The sequence below is a fragment of the Cariama cristata genome, unplaced genomic scaffold (assembly GCF_000690535.1).
Source record: "Cariama cristata isolate BGI_N322 unplaced genomic scaffold, ASM69053v1 scaffold16711, whole genome shotgun sequence".
Taxonomy (NCBI): domain Eukaryota; kingdom Metazoa; phylum Chordata; class Aves; order Cariamiformes; family Cariamidae; genus Cariama; species Cariama cristata.
The window spans coordinates 6,083-23,522 of NW_009597677.1; the positions used below are offsets into that span (position 1 = coordinate 6,083).

Below are 17,440 nucleotides of genomic sequence, written 5' to 3' on the forward strand. Positions count from 1 at the left end.
GGCTGGGGAAACTCCTCTGGAAAAGCTTCCATTTTCCTCTTCTGACTGAGATTGTGGATCTATTTCTTTCACGCTGTTTGGCATAAATAGGCGTGTATTTATCCCACCCCTGTAGCTGGACCCTTGGGCTGGATGAGCGCTCCCAGCCTTGTTTGGGCGATGCCTATCTCTTGGCACCTGTTAGCACTTAGATGGGAAGAGCTGTGCTCAGTTTTAGACTGGCTGAAAAGTTAAGTCTTCCGTGATTATTCAGAGCTGTGATTATTCAGAGCTCGCAGGCTTTAGATGCCTGAGGTGTTGTGTAATAGAGATGCCTTCTTGTTCAACAAACAGTGCTGGCGTTTTCACCTTTTGGGGAGTGGCAGGTCATGGCCGTGCTTCTGCAGGGCTGGAGGCATTGCCGGTCCCATGTGTCTGAGCCTCTGCTTCACCTTGAATGGCCAGTGCTGCTCTCCGTCTCTACAAAGCCATAAAGGGCAAAGCCATGTCCAGTCTGCTTTGTTCGGCTGCGTATAACCTGACACCCAGGTTGTCATCGTTGTTTTGATTTCGACGTAGATGCCATGCTCTGAGGAGGAAGCTGGGAGAAGTAACATTGGGACTATGCAGCCAGCTGTATAGAGCTGTCTTTCCAGCTGCAGTCTGGCAAAGAGACCGTCCTTATGGCCCAGCAGTGGGGTTTCACGGTGGGTTCGAGGAGAATACTTGCCCTCTCACTGGAAAGGGGACAACGGCGCTGGTAAAAGAGGAGTTTGTCTGCACGTGCAGAGCCAGAAAAGGTAATGGGAAGAGCTGTGTACCTAGGCACGTGGAGGGCAGTGGGCTTCTCAGACCACAGGTCTGAAAGGGATTGCTTTTTTTGGTATATCAGTCTCCTCCTTCCATCTTCCTCTTTGAATTGCACACTTAGTGCTTTTTAAGAACAAAGCCTTGGCAGCGACCAGCTGCACTGAGTCCAGTTCCCTGTAAATATTTGATTCAGAAAGATCAATTCTGTTGCATCTGTAAGTGCTTTGAGGTGGGTCTGGCAGTTCCGTGGGTCTGTTCGTGCCTCAATGTGGGACGTCCCTGATTCCTTCCTCAAGACTTTGGTTACAATAGAAGTAACTCCAGCACATGCTCAGGGCATCCTTGACTTGCTCTGAAGGTGACAGAGCACATGAGAGCAGCCTGACCCACGTGTGTTAGTAAAGATTTTGTAATGCACGCCCTAGGTTGCAGGCAAGCAGGAGGCTTCATGTATATTGTGACTCCATGAAAGACTTGGGGAGTCCCAGTCTGATACAGTTGATCACATAAATGTCTTGGTGCTCGCCTCCTTGCTGAGGGAATGCTCTGTTTGGGAGATCAAATCCGCCAAAACCCTGGTGACAAAGAAGTTGAGGTACAAAACCAGTGCCAGTATGTTTTATTGAACCTCTTCTGTGCCTGGTCACATCCCCAAGCCAGGCATAATTGCTGATGTTTGGACCTCATAGAGAGGTAGTTCTGCATCTGTAACCATGTTTGTCTCTCCACAGCCTGTGGAGGCAACGGATGATGCCTTTTGGGACCAGTTCTGGGCAGACACAGCCACTTCAGTGCAAGATGTCTTTGCCCTTGTACCAGCTGCCGAGATCCGAGCAGTGAGAGAAGAATCGCCTTCAAACTTGGCAACTTTGTGTTATAAGGTAATGTTGGTGCTGTCTTATTCCTTGGTGCTGTGCTAGTAGGGGGGTGTCCCTGGGTCAATAGCCCTATGGCTCCCATGGGGACACAGGTACCGTCTTATTTCCTTGTACCATGTGATGTGCTTGCTTGTCCCTGTCTCCTTCTGATGGTAACTCTCAGCCCTTCTCATGGTTTAGCACAGACCACAGCTGGCATTTGCTCACTCTGGAACCTTTTCCCTCTTGTCCTGTTCCTGTGTTTCACTCTACCCTCTTGGGTCTTGCCTGCTGCATAAACTGCTTCCTACTTAGGGGACTTTGTACCAAAGCTGCCTATTTGTGGCAAGGCTGGTAGATCCGATTCCTTGTCTCTGCAGCTAATTGCTCCTCACCGTGTATCAGGGTGGCTTCAAGCCGATAGATCCGAGAAGGATGTGGAGATTGTCACTGTACAAGTGCCTCGATGAAGTTTGAGGGAGATCTTAAGACTTCTTTCTGCTGTGACATCAACATCCCTGATGCTGCTTCTGGTGTTGCCACGTCCTTGTGTGGAACACAAGGGACATTGACTCACATTTCCTACCCTGCCAGGTTTGGCAAATTGTCAAGCTGGCGAGCAACAGCCTGAGCCTTTTTCTGCCTGGGAAAGTGCAGGTGTCAGTAATGCTCCTGATTTGAGCCATGCAAAGAGTAGCCTTGAATTTGTAGTATCGGAAACATTTGGAATGGCATTTTCCTAGTTTTAAATGGTTGTTGCCATCCTGGTTTTCTGTTCTGCTCTGCAAGAAACATGAATGAGGCCTACTGAATCATACTGAAGGTACCTCTGACTGGGAATTGTGCCTCAGACAGATGCCTGTAGTGGATCCTTGAGAAAGAATACAAAAATGAGGAAAAAATGGAATGTTTCTTCCCTAGTGTTGTCTTCTGACAATCAGCAGCTTGGGAATTGAGAAGGGCTGAGGAGACTTGTACTGACTGCATAACCCCTTTGACTCTGTGTCCTCTTTCCCCCCAAACCAACACTAAAATATGGGCTGTTCTCCCTACTGGGAACAGATGCATTGGGAGAGCTGGTGTTTGCAGGACGGTTTGTCCAGGAGCCCTAGATCTTGCGATAGCAGGGCCGGAGGAGCCTGCAGAGTCCTGCAGTGCTTTTACCAGGCTGAGGGCCCTGGCCTATGCCTTGTGCAGTGTGCCACTGGACTTAGCAATGCTACATGCTTGTGGAGACCACAACAGCATGGCTAAAATATCATTTGCAGTGATGGCTGAAGACTTGGACCGCAGAGAGTCATAAATGTGCCTGAAAAAATAGTTAAGCTCAGTCACAGAGAAGTGTGTGGACAGACTGAGACTACACAAACAGCATTTAAATACCCATTAAGGCAATGACGCAGGCTAGCGGAGTCAGTGACCCAGACAGTCTGCTATGAAAATAAGCAGGGACACATGACCTCATGAATTAAAAAGCAGCAAGGTGAATCCTTGGTAAATATTTCAGCTTTCATTCCCCCTCTGTTTCCCCTTGGGATCAGGGAGTAAGAGCAAGTGGGTGCAGCTGCTGGGGGATGGAGCTGCCTTTTTCTGTCTGTGGGTAAAACCTCCTACTGCTGCCTCCTGGGTCTGGGGTTGCTGCCTGGCAAGACCCACATCCTATTCTGAAAAACCCAGTGACTGTCTCCTTTGGCAGTTTCGGCAGTGATTGGATGGACTGGAGAGACTCAGCCTAGAAGCTCTTTCCAGAGCAGCAGTCCTGTTTACAGGGTCAGTGGGGAAACCTGGACTGCCACCCTCCTCTGCAGCGGGAACTTGACAGACTCTGCTGGAGGCCGTATCTGTACGCTTAATAGTCACAGGGAAGAGCTTAGCGCCTGCCTCCTGAGTCGGGAGAGATCCCTGCTGTAATCGCAACAGCACATACAGATCTGTCAGACTTTGTGTGTTTCTGTGCAGTCTTCCCCTGCCAGCGCCTCACATCATGCCGTGCAGTGCTGCTGCATTGGTTCTGCTTGTGTTTCGTGTACTTGATGCGGCTGATTAATCTGATCTGCTCTTTGCAGTGTGTGGTGTCATGGAGCAATGCGGGAAGGAGCCTTCTGGTGCTGTGGCTGTCTTGTCTCACATGGCACGACACGTGTGCTGCATGGATTAGCCCTGGCGTGTGAGGTCTCTTGCAGTGAAATGGTAGAAATTCAAGAAGGTCTGTTTAAGATCATTAACCCTATTTCTGTGGTGTTTCAAACAGCAACAGTGCCTGTACCATTGAACTCTGAGAAAATGGGCTCCAAAACCTGCTTATAACTCTGTCCTGCTGGTGACACCCTCACATAGACTTGCCCAACTCTTGCTAACATGTGTCCAGGCTAATGCTACCTGCCTTGGTTTTGTTCCTTTAGGCTGTGGAGAAGCTGGTGCAGGGAGCAGAGAGTGGTTGCCACACAGAGAAGGAGAGGCAAATCGTCTTGAACTGCTGCCGGCTCCTGACCCGTATCCTGCCTTACATCTTTGAGGACCCTGACTGGAGAGGTTTCTTCTGGTCAACTGTCCCTGGGGCTGGCCGAGGAGGGGTCTGTCTCTTGGCACTTATTCTTCTTTCTGGAGGGTGAAGGGGAGGCTGCAGTGGGGAGACCTTGTGTACATTTGGGGGCAACTTTATTCCAGTTATTTCTATTTCATCAGAAATTAGGTGGCACCTTCTAAGTTCTTTTCCTTCCTTTGATTCTTGCTGTTCTTCCTCTCACCCTCAGCTGCTTTGTTTAGCACAGGTTGCTGCATCATCTGAATATTTCACTTGGATGTGTAGCTGTAGGAGAGCACTGGTATGTGAGGGAAGGCTTCTCCAGTATAACTGAAGGTGTGAATCGAAATGAACGTGAGTGGTGCTAAAGGCTGTATGACATTCTCAAACTGAAATGACCTTGTTCCATTAACTAAAGTTGATTTAAGATTCAAGTCAAACTCAAATAGGGCGTCACTTCCACTGGTTTTACAATGTCACATTTAAAGCAAACAGTGCCAGAGAAGCTCTCTGCATCATGACTCAATACCTGCTTATGAGCTGAGTGATGCAATTTTAACCAGGGGCCTAGCCTGGTCGGTGAAGCCCACCACTGAGCAAGAGTGATTAAAGAATTAGGTAGTGTTTCTGGCTCTGTCAGTGATGTTTAGAACCTCAGGGAAGTCTCTGAACCCCCTTAATTTCTCTGTCTGGAGAGCAGGCACAATAGTGCTCTTCTGTGTCTCTTGGAGGAAGAGGGCGAAAGTGCTCTAGGATCTCCTGCAAATAGGAGAAATAGTGTTGAAAACATGGTGGAGCCAGGAATACTTATGTGCCTGCTTGCTCCCTCAGCAGCTGCCTGCTCTGGGCATAGAGAGCCCTCTGCTACAGGTTTCTGAATCTGCAGGTCAGCATGGCTGTACTTAAGAGTGTGGTTTCCCCTGAATGTTAAGTGTACTGCAGTGTCTTTGGGGACAGTTATGAAGGGTCAGCAGTGTTTGGTACAGTACAAACCTTGCACCTTGTGCTGTCTCTGGCCGTCATCTCTAATCTGTTTTGCCTGAGGCCACTTCAAGGGGAAGTCCTTGCTCTGCTCTGTTGTGTGATCTGTGTGATTGGGAGGGTGGTGGTTGTCCATCCTTTCATCCCTGCAGGGGCCTCGGGAGTGCTGGAGGAGCTTAACAATGGAGGAGCTTATTTTGGAAAGGAACATGCTGGGTGCCTGGTGCTCTGATCCAGCCAGGCTGCTGTTACTACTGTTTTTCTGCATTGTTCAGCACCTAGAAGAGAGAATTTCTCACCCTTAGAGTTGTGAGATCACCCCAAGGCGCTCCAGTTCAGTGCATGTGTGCTGGATTGGGGAACCCTCCTGCTGTGTTGTGCCCCCTGAATGTCAGTGGAGCTGTTGTGGTTCAGTGTGCTCCATCATTTAACTGTGTGCGGAGGTAGCTGTAAGGCTGGCTGAGCTGCCTGGCAGGGGATAACGGATCAAGCCTGGAGATGTTAGGGAAGCTGGGGTCACGTCTAATCTAGGGGCAACAGCTTTGCTGTCTGAAGGCTGATTTCTTTCTGGGAACTGAAGGGGAAGATGATGGTATGCCTGGACCATTAGTAAATATCTCTGCAATTATCCTTCGCCTGCTTCATGATGCAGTGATGGATGGCATTGCTTCTGGAGCATGGGTGCCTCCCTGCTGTAAGGGAGTCTGTATTATGTACAGATCTATTGGTTTGTTGTGTGTCACTCATTTTGGATGTGATGGTACCCAGAGCCTGCAGGGACTCTTTTCTGGCAGCTGAGGTGATCTTAGCAAAGATTGTTCTTGGAAAAGAAATCCCCTTGGACCCTAATGCTTGTCATTTCATCTCTGACTATAAGCCCGAGTAAAAGCATCTTTGCTGTGTTGGCTCCATCCATCTTCTCTGGGCCTCTCCTTACATCCGGGATCTGTTTGACAGTAGTCTTGCTACTGTCAGAGACAGACGTCAGAGTCACACAGGCTATTATCTCTGTTAGCTGCCTGCTGTGATTTAAGAGCTGTGTGTTGTGCGCAGGCTGACAGAGGCCTGGCTGAGATAGATAAGCTCCTGCAAAACCCTGCCTTTCCCTCCAGCACTGGTGTGTGGTGGGGAAGGCCTCCCATCCAGGATGCTCTTTGACAGGCAGGATCTGGCAAGGTTTCCCGTGGCAACAGCTGCAGAGGAGTAGCCATGCATGATTCGAGTGATTGCTTTGAACGCTGGAGACAGCAAAATCCTCACTGCTGTTGTGCTTGCTCTGCCATGGCAGGCTGAGGCAGCCCCTTAAGTGATGCACGCAGCCTCTCCTGTTTCTGTCGCCTCCAGTTCTGGGCAGCCCATGCAGGACTTTGAGAGGTTTTACACCTTATTGATGCTGGCTGGCTTCTTCCTAGTGCTGTCTCTGTGCACCAAATCACCTTCCTTCATGACAGTAAAACACTGTTCTCTGTAAATGGTTCCCTTTCCTTTTGTCTTCAGTAAGTCAAGCATCTCCACATGGCAAGGTCCAGTGCTATTCTTCTGTTTCCCCAACATCTCTAGGCCTTTGTCTGCTCAATCTGGTGTCATGAAAGAGCTTATTCATGTTTAGTCATCACCTCTGGGAGCAATTTCTTTCCTGTACTGGCTGGGTTTTGATTGTTTCTGCCTCTTGTTCCTTTGTAACTTCTTGCCTCCCTGTGTGTTCCTGAGGAGTGCATCTCCTCTTGCTCTGTTATACTAGTGTTACTGTGTGCTCTTTGCTAACCCTGGGCTGACAATACTCTTCCATGTTTCTGACTTTAGGGAGATGAAGATGATGAAAATGCCCGGCCGCTGGCAGAGTCATTGCTCCTTGCTGTCGCAGATCTGCTCTTCTGTCCTGATTTCACTGTGCAGAGCCACCGGAGGAGCACAGTGGTAAGTTGAATCGGGAGATTATCTGCATAGAGGTAGATTAACTGCATGGTGAGGGGTACCCTGGAAAAACCCAGTGGCTTCCTGCAAACCTGCAGGCAGGAAAATACAGAGTTGCTGAGCTTGAACCCACAGTGACTAATACTGATCAACATTTTGGGTTCACTGTGTGGTGTTTGTGCATTCTAAAACAGATGTCCTGAGACAGCTCAATGAGTCTCAAATGGAGTGGCTGGCACTTACCCTGGCGCTACAGCTCGCCCCTCAGGAAAAGGCAGCTGTGCTGGCAAACAGCTGCTCTTCTGTTGTTGCCAGCGGAGCAGAGACCTTTAGCACCTTGTTCCTTTCACTGGCAATTTGGTGCCGTCTGGGGCAGGAAGCAGCTGTTTGCATGATCACAGGTGCTGTGATCTGAATGAGTAGATGGTCTCTGTTGAGGTCTTTCCACCTCATCTCCCTCTTTGTATCATTGGAACAAAGACAAAAGTGTTCTGATCCTTATGGTAGCTTCTTTACTTCCTTGAAGCAGGGATTTCCTACCATGTGTGTTAAGGACAGATTCTGATGCATCTCCCTCTCTCTCTCCACACCAATGATTCTGTGGTGTTTCCTGTAGGTCCAGTCTGTAAACAAAAGTGGGCAACCTTCCTTTTTGGTAGAGCTATGAAGCAAATTAAAAATAAACATCCTAAACCACTGTGTATTTGATGGCTGCAAAACCCGAGTGCTAAATTTCTTACTTGAGGTTTCTGGGTAGAAGAAACAGTTGAAATCTTTCACGTGGGGGTGAAGGGCCAAGGCTGGATCAGAGCTACCCATGTCCTAAGAGTAAGTGGGAGTGAGGCTAAACAGCTGGACCTGCTGTCTAGTGCTGTCACTTGGGATGGATTGCACAAGTCAGGGTAACAACAATTTTTCCTGGGAGAGTCCCCCCCAACAGGCACCTGTGAGTTCTCCCTTGGCAACGGCCAGCATGGTTTTCCAGGGCTCTGGGCAACTTGAATTAGACCACGAGATCGTGAGTGCTCTGTGTTCCTCGCTGTTAGCTGCCTTTCTGCTGCCTGCAGCCTGTGTAGTCTTTGCGCCTAGCTGTCTTTCCTCTCTGGATCTGGTCTGGCCTGCGCTCTTGGGTCTGACTGTAGGTTAAGAGCAGAATGCTGTGTACAACCACCTCCTGCTCATGGCAGAACAGCATATGGCCCCAGAGATACAGATCATGGTGGATAGCTGCTGAAGCAGAATTGAGTAAAGAGCAAGAGTAAGAACTGGGAGGGCATGGGCAAAGGAGAGTTGAGACTGACTTGTACTCTTTTGCTGTTTGCCGTCCTACTGAAGTCAGCCCTGGAATTATGGCTGGAAACTGGGGCTCCCTCTGTCATGCACAGTGCCTGCATCTCTGTATTTTATCACTTACTTGCAAAGGCTGGGCTCTTTGAAGACGTCATCACCTGCTTTCTTAGGCCTGGGGAACTGCTGTAATGATGGCTGGTAACATGCTGTCTGCTCCTGGTGTTCCAGCTAAGTCATACAAAGTAGAAGCGGGTTTGTGGATGTAATTGCATTTCTTTCCATGAAGCCTGTGCCTGGCAGGAAATGTTCAAGATTTGGTTGTGGAGGGAGGTCTTGGGCACTCCAGTCTCAGCAAGAGTTGTTTTGAGGAGCTTGGTGAGAAACTTGACAGCAGGTGAGCTCCAGCCTATCTGTAGGAAGTAAGTAGCAAGGCAGGAAAAGCTCTGACTGTGAAGGAAGCTGCAGTTGCTTCTGTATCAGCATTAGCTGCTCTCAACATACTGGTTTTGTGGGAGTCATGGTTGGGGTCATAGATGCATCTTGGTTGCCCTGAAGCCCTGCTGTCCTGAGATCGGTGCCTTTGTGGGAAGGAGGAAGGGAGGGAGATTATGCAATGAGAACCCAGAGCAATTAGAAACAGTCCTCTGATCTGCTTTCCCCAAGTGCAGGAGGAGAAGAAAGGCAGGTGGTAGAATTTGCTTAATTAAATCCCAAAAAAGAGACAGCCAAAGTGCACCAAGTGCACTTGACACAAACGTGTTCATCTGGGCGCTTTCTCCTGGTCATTCCTGGAAGGTTGGCAGGTGGTTTTCAATGGCTGCTTGTCTTTGCAAAGCTGCTTCAACCCTGACCTGAGTAACCATGACAAAGAATAAAGGCAAAGTGCTGTGGTGGTTCTCCTCAGATTGCAGAGCAAGAGTTTAGGAGTCATGCCAGCAGCTGTCAGGGGTCTGGAAGGATTCTCACTAGGAGAAATAACAAATTTGCAGTCACCTTCTTGCTTTACCCTCTGAAAAGCAAGTCACAGTCATATCCGCTTTTATTATAAATGAGAGTTAATTTGCTGCTGCTCCGGCCTGTGGGATGCAGCCATTGCGAGTCACCGTAATGTTGGTAAACTCAACATGACGTGCTCTGAGATAGGGTTGAGGTGTCAAGCAGGACTGAACCCCTGTGTGGTGCTCTTGATCTGCAAAGGAAAAGCCCTGACCTGGGCTGTATTTTATGAGATGTGGAGGAAAGGAGAGGAGATGGTGATGGTGATGCATCCAGTAATGAGAACAGAATTTATTTCGGATCCTTTTGCATTCGGTGACCCTTCCCAGTGGAGGTGGCTAGTGTTGCACCTTAGCATGCTAGAGGAAGGGCCTTATTTTGCAAAGTGCTCAATACCTGTTGAAGATGAGAGGCGTTCTGTCAGGGGTGCTCCCTGGGTGAGGCTGGTCTGTACTGTCTGAGTGTCTGGATGCTTCTCTGCTGGTTTCTTTGCTACTGCCAGAGAGAGGGGCTGAACTGCCTTGGGTACCACTAGCGCTGTCAACTCTGGCTCTTGCCTTCTGTGGTCCAACCTCTTATTTCTCTTGCAGGACACAGCAGAAGATATGCACTCCATTGACAGCTGTGAGTACATCTGGGAGGCAGGAGTGGGCTTTGCTCATTCTCCACAGCCTAACTACATCCATGACTTGAATAGGTAAGAGAGTCTGCAAAGGCAGAATGGAAAGAAACTGGGATCAGGAGAAGGAGATCTGGGGGAAATGGGCTCTCCTTACCTTCTCAGCTATCTGTGATTCCCAAGGGGCTTTCTCCTTGCTCCTTTCTGAGTTAACAGGACTGACAACGCAGGAAAAAAAACAAACAGCTGACCTTTTGAATAGCTTTTTGTAATATGATATGGGAGTCAGAGTGTCTGCAACAGGGACTGGCAAAACATTGCTGCTTTGAAAATGCCTAGGAGCTCTGTACTGTATTTCTTTTCCATAAGGCAGCAATTCTGCTGAGCTTTGTGCCAGTGACAGCAGTATTGCTTATGAAATGCCCTTAGCTCTTTGTGGGGAGGATTTTCTAGATGGTACTGAGCTTTCCTTATGCATTGTTGTGGTGAGTGATTGTGCCTCCTGTGCCTAGTTCCTGCTCCTGAAAGGCTCAAGGCCTTGGCTGCTTTTTCCCTTCTTTCAGGACAGAGCTACTTAAGCTGCTGCTGACCTGTTTCTCCGAGGCCATGTATCTGCCTCCCTCCTCGGACAGCAGCAACGCTAACCCCTGGGTGCAGTTCTTCTGTTCTACAGAGAACAGGTGAGGGTGAAGGACTGGGTGCCAGGAGGGAGAAATACTTTCATATCTCTTCCATGGAGTGTTCTGATAGTGGGACACCATGGGATTTGCTACCCCCAACATCTAGGGGCTGTTGTCCTTTTTCTTTGTCCCTGTCTTACGTACAGCCCGTTAGCATCTCTGCTTCGTGAGAGGTGTTCCTCAGCAGCGAAAGGAGAGACTGAGCATGGTGCTCACTGGAGTTTGATGCAGGACTGGTCCCTGCCCTGTGGGAAAGGGCAGATCCTGTTCCCTCGTGGGGGTGGTGGCATGGCACTTGCAGTGGGAGGTTTGTGGTGGCGGATGAACGCTGCCATCTAGTGACATTGGCTCCTCTGGGACCTTCAGCTCCTCGGGTGACAGTTGCTCGTCTGGCAGAGCACAGTCCTGGCTGAAGGCAGACAGTTTTGTCTTTTAGAGCCTAGAGAGCTTTGAGGTCCTTTCCTCTCTTCCACATTGGTGCACAGAAGCATCTGGGAGGCCACACGGTCTTTTTCACCTCCCCTTCCCTCTCAGCCGTAGTCCAGGAGACCAACTAGGAGCTGGAGTGTCAGTTCTTGTCTCTGGGCTGCTCAGTTGTGGGCCACTGTCATAGGTTAGAGAAGATGATTGTGTTTTGTCGTGACCCCAGACTCTTGGGGAGAGGAATGCCTGTCGCTCCTCAAGGCAGCACCTTTTGCTTCCTGCTTCTGCCTTCTGAGAATGTTTTCTCCTCCTCAGACATGCGCTCCCCCTCTTCACCTCACTCCTGAACGTTGTCTGTGCCTACGACCCGGTGGGTTATGGAATTCCTTACAATCACCTGCTTTTCTCTGACTACCGTGAGCCCTTGGTGGAGGAGGCAGCCCAGGTGCTCATTGTCACTTTGGACTATGACAGCTCCACCAGTTCCAGTCCCACTGTGGATGGCACAACCACTGGCACGGCCATGGATGATGTGGATGTGAGTGACACTGGGATCTGTATTTGCTGCTCTCCTGAACTCCCTGTGGTCCTCTTACACCTGTTTGTATTGAATGTTGACCTGTAGGACCCAGCCCCACTCCTCTCCTTGCAGTCTGCTAGCTGTGGTCCAGTCCTGCTTCTTTCCTGTAGGCCACTAAACAGCTGTACATGACCAAACCACCAGGTTTTGGTCACTGACTTGAATCAGGAGCATGTAAGTGAAAAGCTCTTGGCTTTACTGTTCCCTGAGGTGCTCTGTCTCCTAGCATTTAAAACTGAATCATTCAGAGAGGAAAGCTGAAATGAGAGACGTTAGCTCCCAAAGCCAGTGGTTTCACTTTGACTTCCTGAGTAAACCTTGTTGCCAGCAAGCATTTCACTCATTTTCTTTGAATGCAGCCTCCTGGACCAGACAATCTGTTTGTGAATTACCTCTCAAGAATACACCGAGAGGAGGTAACGTGCTCATGTCCTGAACTATTTCCTGTCTGATTTCATGTTGATTGCATTAGCCCTGGCCCCACCACAGTCTCTTTCCTGGTCTGTCTGTAGGATTTCCAGTTCATCCTGAAAGGAGTGGCCCGCTTGTTATCAAACCCGCTTGTCCAGACCTACCTGCCAAACTCTGCCAAGAAGATCCAATTCCATCAGGAGCTCCTTGTCCTTTTCTGGAAACTCTGTGACTTCAACAAGGTGTGGATCTCCTTCTTGCTGAGCTTTGCCCCACCTTGCCTGTTGCCCAGAGCCTGGTGTGGCTCTGACTGGACCGAGCCCTGGTGAAGGGTTGCGGGCAGGTAGTTAGCAGTGACTGTGGTACTCTGGTCAGCAGCACTCCTCCCTGCTGCATGGGCTGGGGGGATCTGGCTGTAGAGACAGCTTGTGAGAGATGCTGCAGCTCCTGAAGGTCAGTGCTTGAGGCAAATGCTGGAGCAGGTATTATAATAACTCTACAAGTAACACTGGAGTTGAAGAACTGGTACATACACCAGCCTTTCTGATGTTCTTGAGAGACTAATTAGCTTGAGGCTACCTGTCCTGAGTCCTGCGGGTGGTGCAGAAAACTGAATATGCTTGTGATTGTTTGAAATCCTCCCCTTTCTTCCAGAAATTCCTCTTCTTTGTGCTGAAGAGCAGTGATGTTCTGGACATCCTTGTCCCAATCTTGTATTTTCTCAATGATGCCAGAGCAGACCAGTGTAAGTTGGTTATTTTCAAAATTTGGGATGAACTGTGCTTGACAGTTGAACTAGAATGTTTTTAAGATGCTTCCTCCCTTCCACTTAGATGCAATAGCATCTTGAGTGCGTGTTCCTAGCCTTCTACAGGCATGGAGTAGAGTGGTTCAGTTAGCTGGGTTTTAATGTTTGTAACGGAGTAGAAGCAGGACATGGTCTATACCACAACGTGGGAAAGGGAGATCCTTAGCATGTGTTAACTCATTTTGAGTCCTTATATTGAAAACTGTGTCCCTGATCCTGTGAAGAAGGAGAAACAAGAAATCTGCTCTTGCCTTGGGAGTAAATCAGGCATAACTCTATTACTGCAAAGAATGGAGAAAGAGTGGAAAGAAGTCATCAGATCTTTCCTACTGCAGCGATGGGTTTACATCAAGAACATAACAAAGAAAAGCATGATCTATCCAAGACTTAACGTTGTACTATCCCCATAGATGTGCTTGGGAAGGACACTGGTACTGGCAATGGAGGGAGCTCTGTGTGGGATGTCCCTTGTTGGGATAGTCTGGTCTGTGCAGTTTTTCTTTCAGTCCTATAGTGTTTCTCCTCTCTCCTCGCTGCTCTTTTGTCTTCAGGAGTCCATTGGCCTCACTGTGGTGCGTGTTGTTTTTTTTTTCCTGCAGCACGAGTGGGCTTGATGCACATTGGGGTCTTTATCCTCCTGCTTCTCAGTGGGGAGCGTAACTTTGGGGTTCGACTGAACAAGCCGTATTCTGTACGAGTGCCTATGGACATCCCTGTCTTCACAGGGACACATGCAGATCTGCTTATCATAGTGAGTATAGCTCCAGCAGTTCTTTTCTGCCCCTCCTGACTCCTCTTTCATACCTCCACAAATAATAGTCCTCCTTCTTCCTTCAATATGCTCATTCTTCCTAGCTTGTCAGCCCACTGAGTAGCTAGAAAGTGTGTGGGGTGCATCCAAGCACTGGTGGGATCTTTGCACACTGTTAACCTGAGGTGATGTGTCTGGCAGGATGTATATGCATGAGATGCAATTCCATCTGCATGAGATGATCCCAAAGAACGGGATCTCAGATGGTGCTGGACTGGTGTCTAAAGGACTCTGGGACTGCCAGGAGTGGGATGGGTACATGGCCTCTACCAGACTTGGTTGCAGGTGGGGAAGGCAGGAGAACTGACTGCATTGCTGGCTCTATCCCAAGTAACCAGAGTTGTGTGGAGCACATCTGTCAGAATGGGAACAACAGTGATCCCAAGCTCAACCATACAGCTTGAGATTGCTGCAAGGTTTCATTCATCTTTCACTCTGTAGTGCGGAGGGCCACAATACTGGCTACAAGCAGCTGTGTGTTTTGTAGTACCAGCCTCAGGTGGTACCCTCTTGCCATGTTAGTGCTTGTTTGTCAGAGAAGAATCTCTCAGCAGCTTCTGATAGACTTCCAAAAGGAGATTACCATTAGTTTTAGCCAAACCAGGACAAAGGAGTAGGAAGAATTGTGCCCACAAGAACTGTTCTGGATGCTATGTTTTGCTATTACATTCCATTCATCTTGGATCATCTCTGTATTTTCATTACGCTGCAGGTGTTCTCTACAGGCATGCCAGCTAGAGGTGGGAAGGCCAAGACTGGGAATGTCTGAACTGTTTGTGGGGCAGTTGAATCTTTCCATGTGTGAGGGTATAGTTAAGAAAAATAGGACAAACGTTTGAGTTGGAAGTTTGCACTAGAATAAAATGTGAAATTATTAGTTCTGTGGCATTTCAGGTAGCTATTGCTAGGGTACAGAGTCAAAATCCATTGGAGGTGAAGATGTTTCTTACTTCCTGGTGGTTTATTTTTGTCTCAGGCTGCCTGTGCATTTTGGAACAGCTCACAGTTGATTTCTTTTTGCAGTGTTGTAGAGTCCTAATCATGTCCCCAAAGGATTCCTGCTAAATGAAAGCTTGTAATCCTGGAGTGCAAGTCTGCAGTGAGAGCAGCCTTCCCCACCTGTGTAACTGTGGAGTGTGCAGGGCCCTGCCTAGGAAGGAATGGTGTCAGGAAGTGATTAGCATGAGGGTGGCACTGGTTTTGGTTGAGGGGGTGCTTTCAGTAAGGTACTACCTTGCTCAAGAACTCCTTCTTTACCATAGGTCTTTCACAAGATCATAACCAGCGGGCATCAGCGGCTGCAGATGACTGCCTGCTCACCATCGTTGTGAACGGTAAGCAGTGCGAAACCACAGCCCACAGAGGGGACAGATCTGACTGCTCTTGCTCCGTTCTCCCTGTGTTCCTACCTGTGCCCCCTAACACTAGCCAGTGTCAGTGACCGCTGCTGGAAACTGGTCCTTTGTGCTGGAGATGCCAGCTGCAGATCAGACCTGCCTGCAGGTTTATTGCCTGGGCTCAGTCAGATCGTAGAATCGTTTAAGTTGGAAAGGACCTTTTAAGACCATCAAGTCCAGCCATAAACCTAGTACGGCTAAGTCCACCACTAGACCATGACCCTAAGCACCACTTCTACACCCCTTTTAAATGCCTCCAGGGATGGTGACTCCACCACCTCCCGGGCCAGCCTGTTGCAGTGCTTGACAAAGTGGGTCAGAGGGTGGGACGGCAGAGTCCATGGAGCCCCTCTGGGGTGGCAGAAGGGCATTTGCCAGAAGGCCTGGTGAGGGGGATTGGCAGCGCTGTCCCTTTCCAGCAGGGAGTGCCACCTCTCCACGGTGGCAGTGGCTTTCCTTGAGCTTAGTGAATGCCTAGGTGGCTCCGGTTGTGCAAGTTTTTCAGGAGGTGTGCCAGAGATGATGTTACTGGTGTAAAACTACACAAGACCCTCTAAAAGCAGAAATGCCTGCTTTTACTAGGCAATATTTCTGTTTCATTCTTTTTTATATTTGGAAATGTTTCTGTGGAACCCTGTTGGGCTCAGCTGTTCCATGAGGCTTTCCCACAAGTGCAGGGTGGGAAGGTGTTAAGAGCAACATTTTTAGTTTATATTTAGTTTGTATTTATATTTATTCACATAAATAACATAAAGTTTGTATTTATTCACATAAATACACCTTGGTTCTTTCTCCAGTTTTCATTTGTTTGCCTTCCACAGTGTCTCCATACCTGAAGTCTCTCTCCATGGTGGCTGCTAACAAGTTACTGCATCTCCTGGAGGCTTTTTCCACCACTTGGTTCCTCTTCTCTGCTGTCCAGAACCACCATCTCGTTTTCTTCTTGCTGGAAGTTTTCAACAACATCATTCAGTACCAGTTTGATGGTAAGACACTGACTGCTGTATCTAGTGGGTTTGCACTAGTTTAGTCCAAGAGAATGTGAGGTGGAACTTCAGAGGAAGTCCAAACAGATGAGAGGAGGGGAGAAGTGTAGAAAGCAGCTATATGGAGACTTGCGTAGGATTGAGAAGTTGAGTTAGTAGGTAATCAGTGTTGGGTCCTGACCAAGACAGATTGGGTTAGGGCAAAATGAGATAGCAGCTATTTATCAGCGTAACCTCAGCCTCCTGCAGACCAGAAAATGAGATGGGTAGAGGGGAAGAAGAAGGGAAAGTGAGTGTGTAATGCTTAAGTTGTGACTGGTTCAATGCTGCTGTGAAACTGCTCATGTTGCTCAGTAATGTAGGTGAGGGGACAAAATGATTTCCATCTCCTTAAACGTTTAAAAGTGCCTCTCAGTTCTGCTCTGGCATGTCACTGGAGCCAAAGACCAAACAGCCCCATCCAAACAAAGTTCTGGCACGTGCTGCCTTTCCAGGAAATGCCTTATGCTTTCCTTAAAAGCATGACAGTCTTCTACCTCAAAGAAATAGTAGAGTGAGGTCCCTTAACCTGCTCAAAATTTAATGGTTTGCTTTAAAACTACAAGTCAAGAGTGGCCATTCTGCTTCTGTAACGGAAATCTTGCAAATGGTAGTTGCCAGATCCTAAAGCAGCCTTTGTGGCTGTGATTTGTGTTTTATTTTAGGGGATGGTTTCATTCTGTTCTCTGCCACCTTGCACACAGTAAGAATTCTGACCTTTTGGCTCTGCTGTTTCAAGCCTATTTCTCCTCAAATGGGATGCTCCCGATTTGTTTTGTGAACTCTTTTGAAGATGGAGAAATGTTGAATTTTGGCTAACAACATTTTCTTCCAAAATAGGTGCTACTATGTGGTTTAAACTCTCCTTTTTCTTCTCAGTTGTTTGAATGTCAGCTTCTAAGCCGTTTCTTGTCAGCCTTCCGGCCTAGGAAGGATTTCACTGAATTTCATGTACTGCTTTGTAATGGATAAGAGGATATCGAGCTCTGCTTTCTTCCTTGTGCCATTGCCTTTGTGGGTGGAAGTGTGGTTCTCTGAGCTTGTGGGGTCTCTGCAACCATGCTTTGTGTACCCAGGGAACTGTGCTGTATTGGCAGAGCTCTTTGAGTCTTACTTCTCTGCTCATTTTGTTGCTGTGATTCCCAGGGAACTCAAATTTGGTCTATGCCGTTATCCGCAAGCGGAATGTATTTCACCAGCTGGCTAACTTACCCACGGACACGCAGTCCATCCAGAAAGGTCTGCAACGCAAGAAGAAAACTCCTGAGCCTATTTCTCGCACCAACTCTCAGGATGGAGTCTCCATGGAAGGGTCCCGTCCTGCTGCCCCTGCTG

General features: G+C 48.5%; 1 protein-coding gene across 1 annotated transcript in view; it reads left to right on the forward strand.

The window, feature by feature from the left end:
- Positions 1–1,520: 1,520 nt before the first annotated feature.
- Positions 1,521–17,440, forward strand: part of LOC104168422 (protein HID1-like) — a gene marked incomplete at both ends in the record, with an annotated part of 16,587 nt that continues 667 nt past the window's right edge. The window contains 14 exon segments of the mRNA XM_009709005.1: positions 1,521–1,670; positions 4,049–4,219; positions 6,955–7,068; positions 9,942–10,048; positions 10,534–10,650; positions 11,389–11,611; positions 12,013–12,069; positions 12,166–12,306; positions 12,719–12,809; positions 13,472–13,623; positions 14,946–14,985; positions 14,988–15,017; positions 15,902–16,066; positions 17,252–17,440. The exon segment at positions 17,252–17,440 is cut by the window's right edge and continues 36 nt beyond it. Coding sequence (XP_009707307.1) covers positions 1,521–1,670; positions 4,049–4,219; positions 6,955–7,068; positions 9,942–10,048; positions 10,534–10,650; positions 11,389–11,611; positions 12,013–12,069; positions 12,166–12,306; positions 12,719–12,809; positions 13,472–13,623; positions 14,946–14,985; positions 14,988–15,017; positions 15,902–16,066; positions 17,252–17,440 — 1,747 coding nt within the window.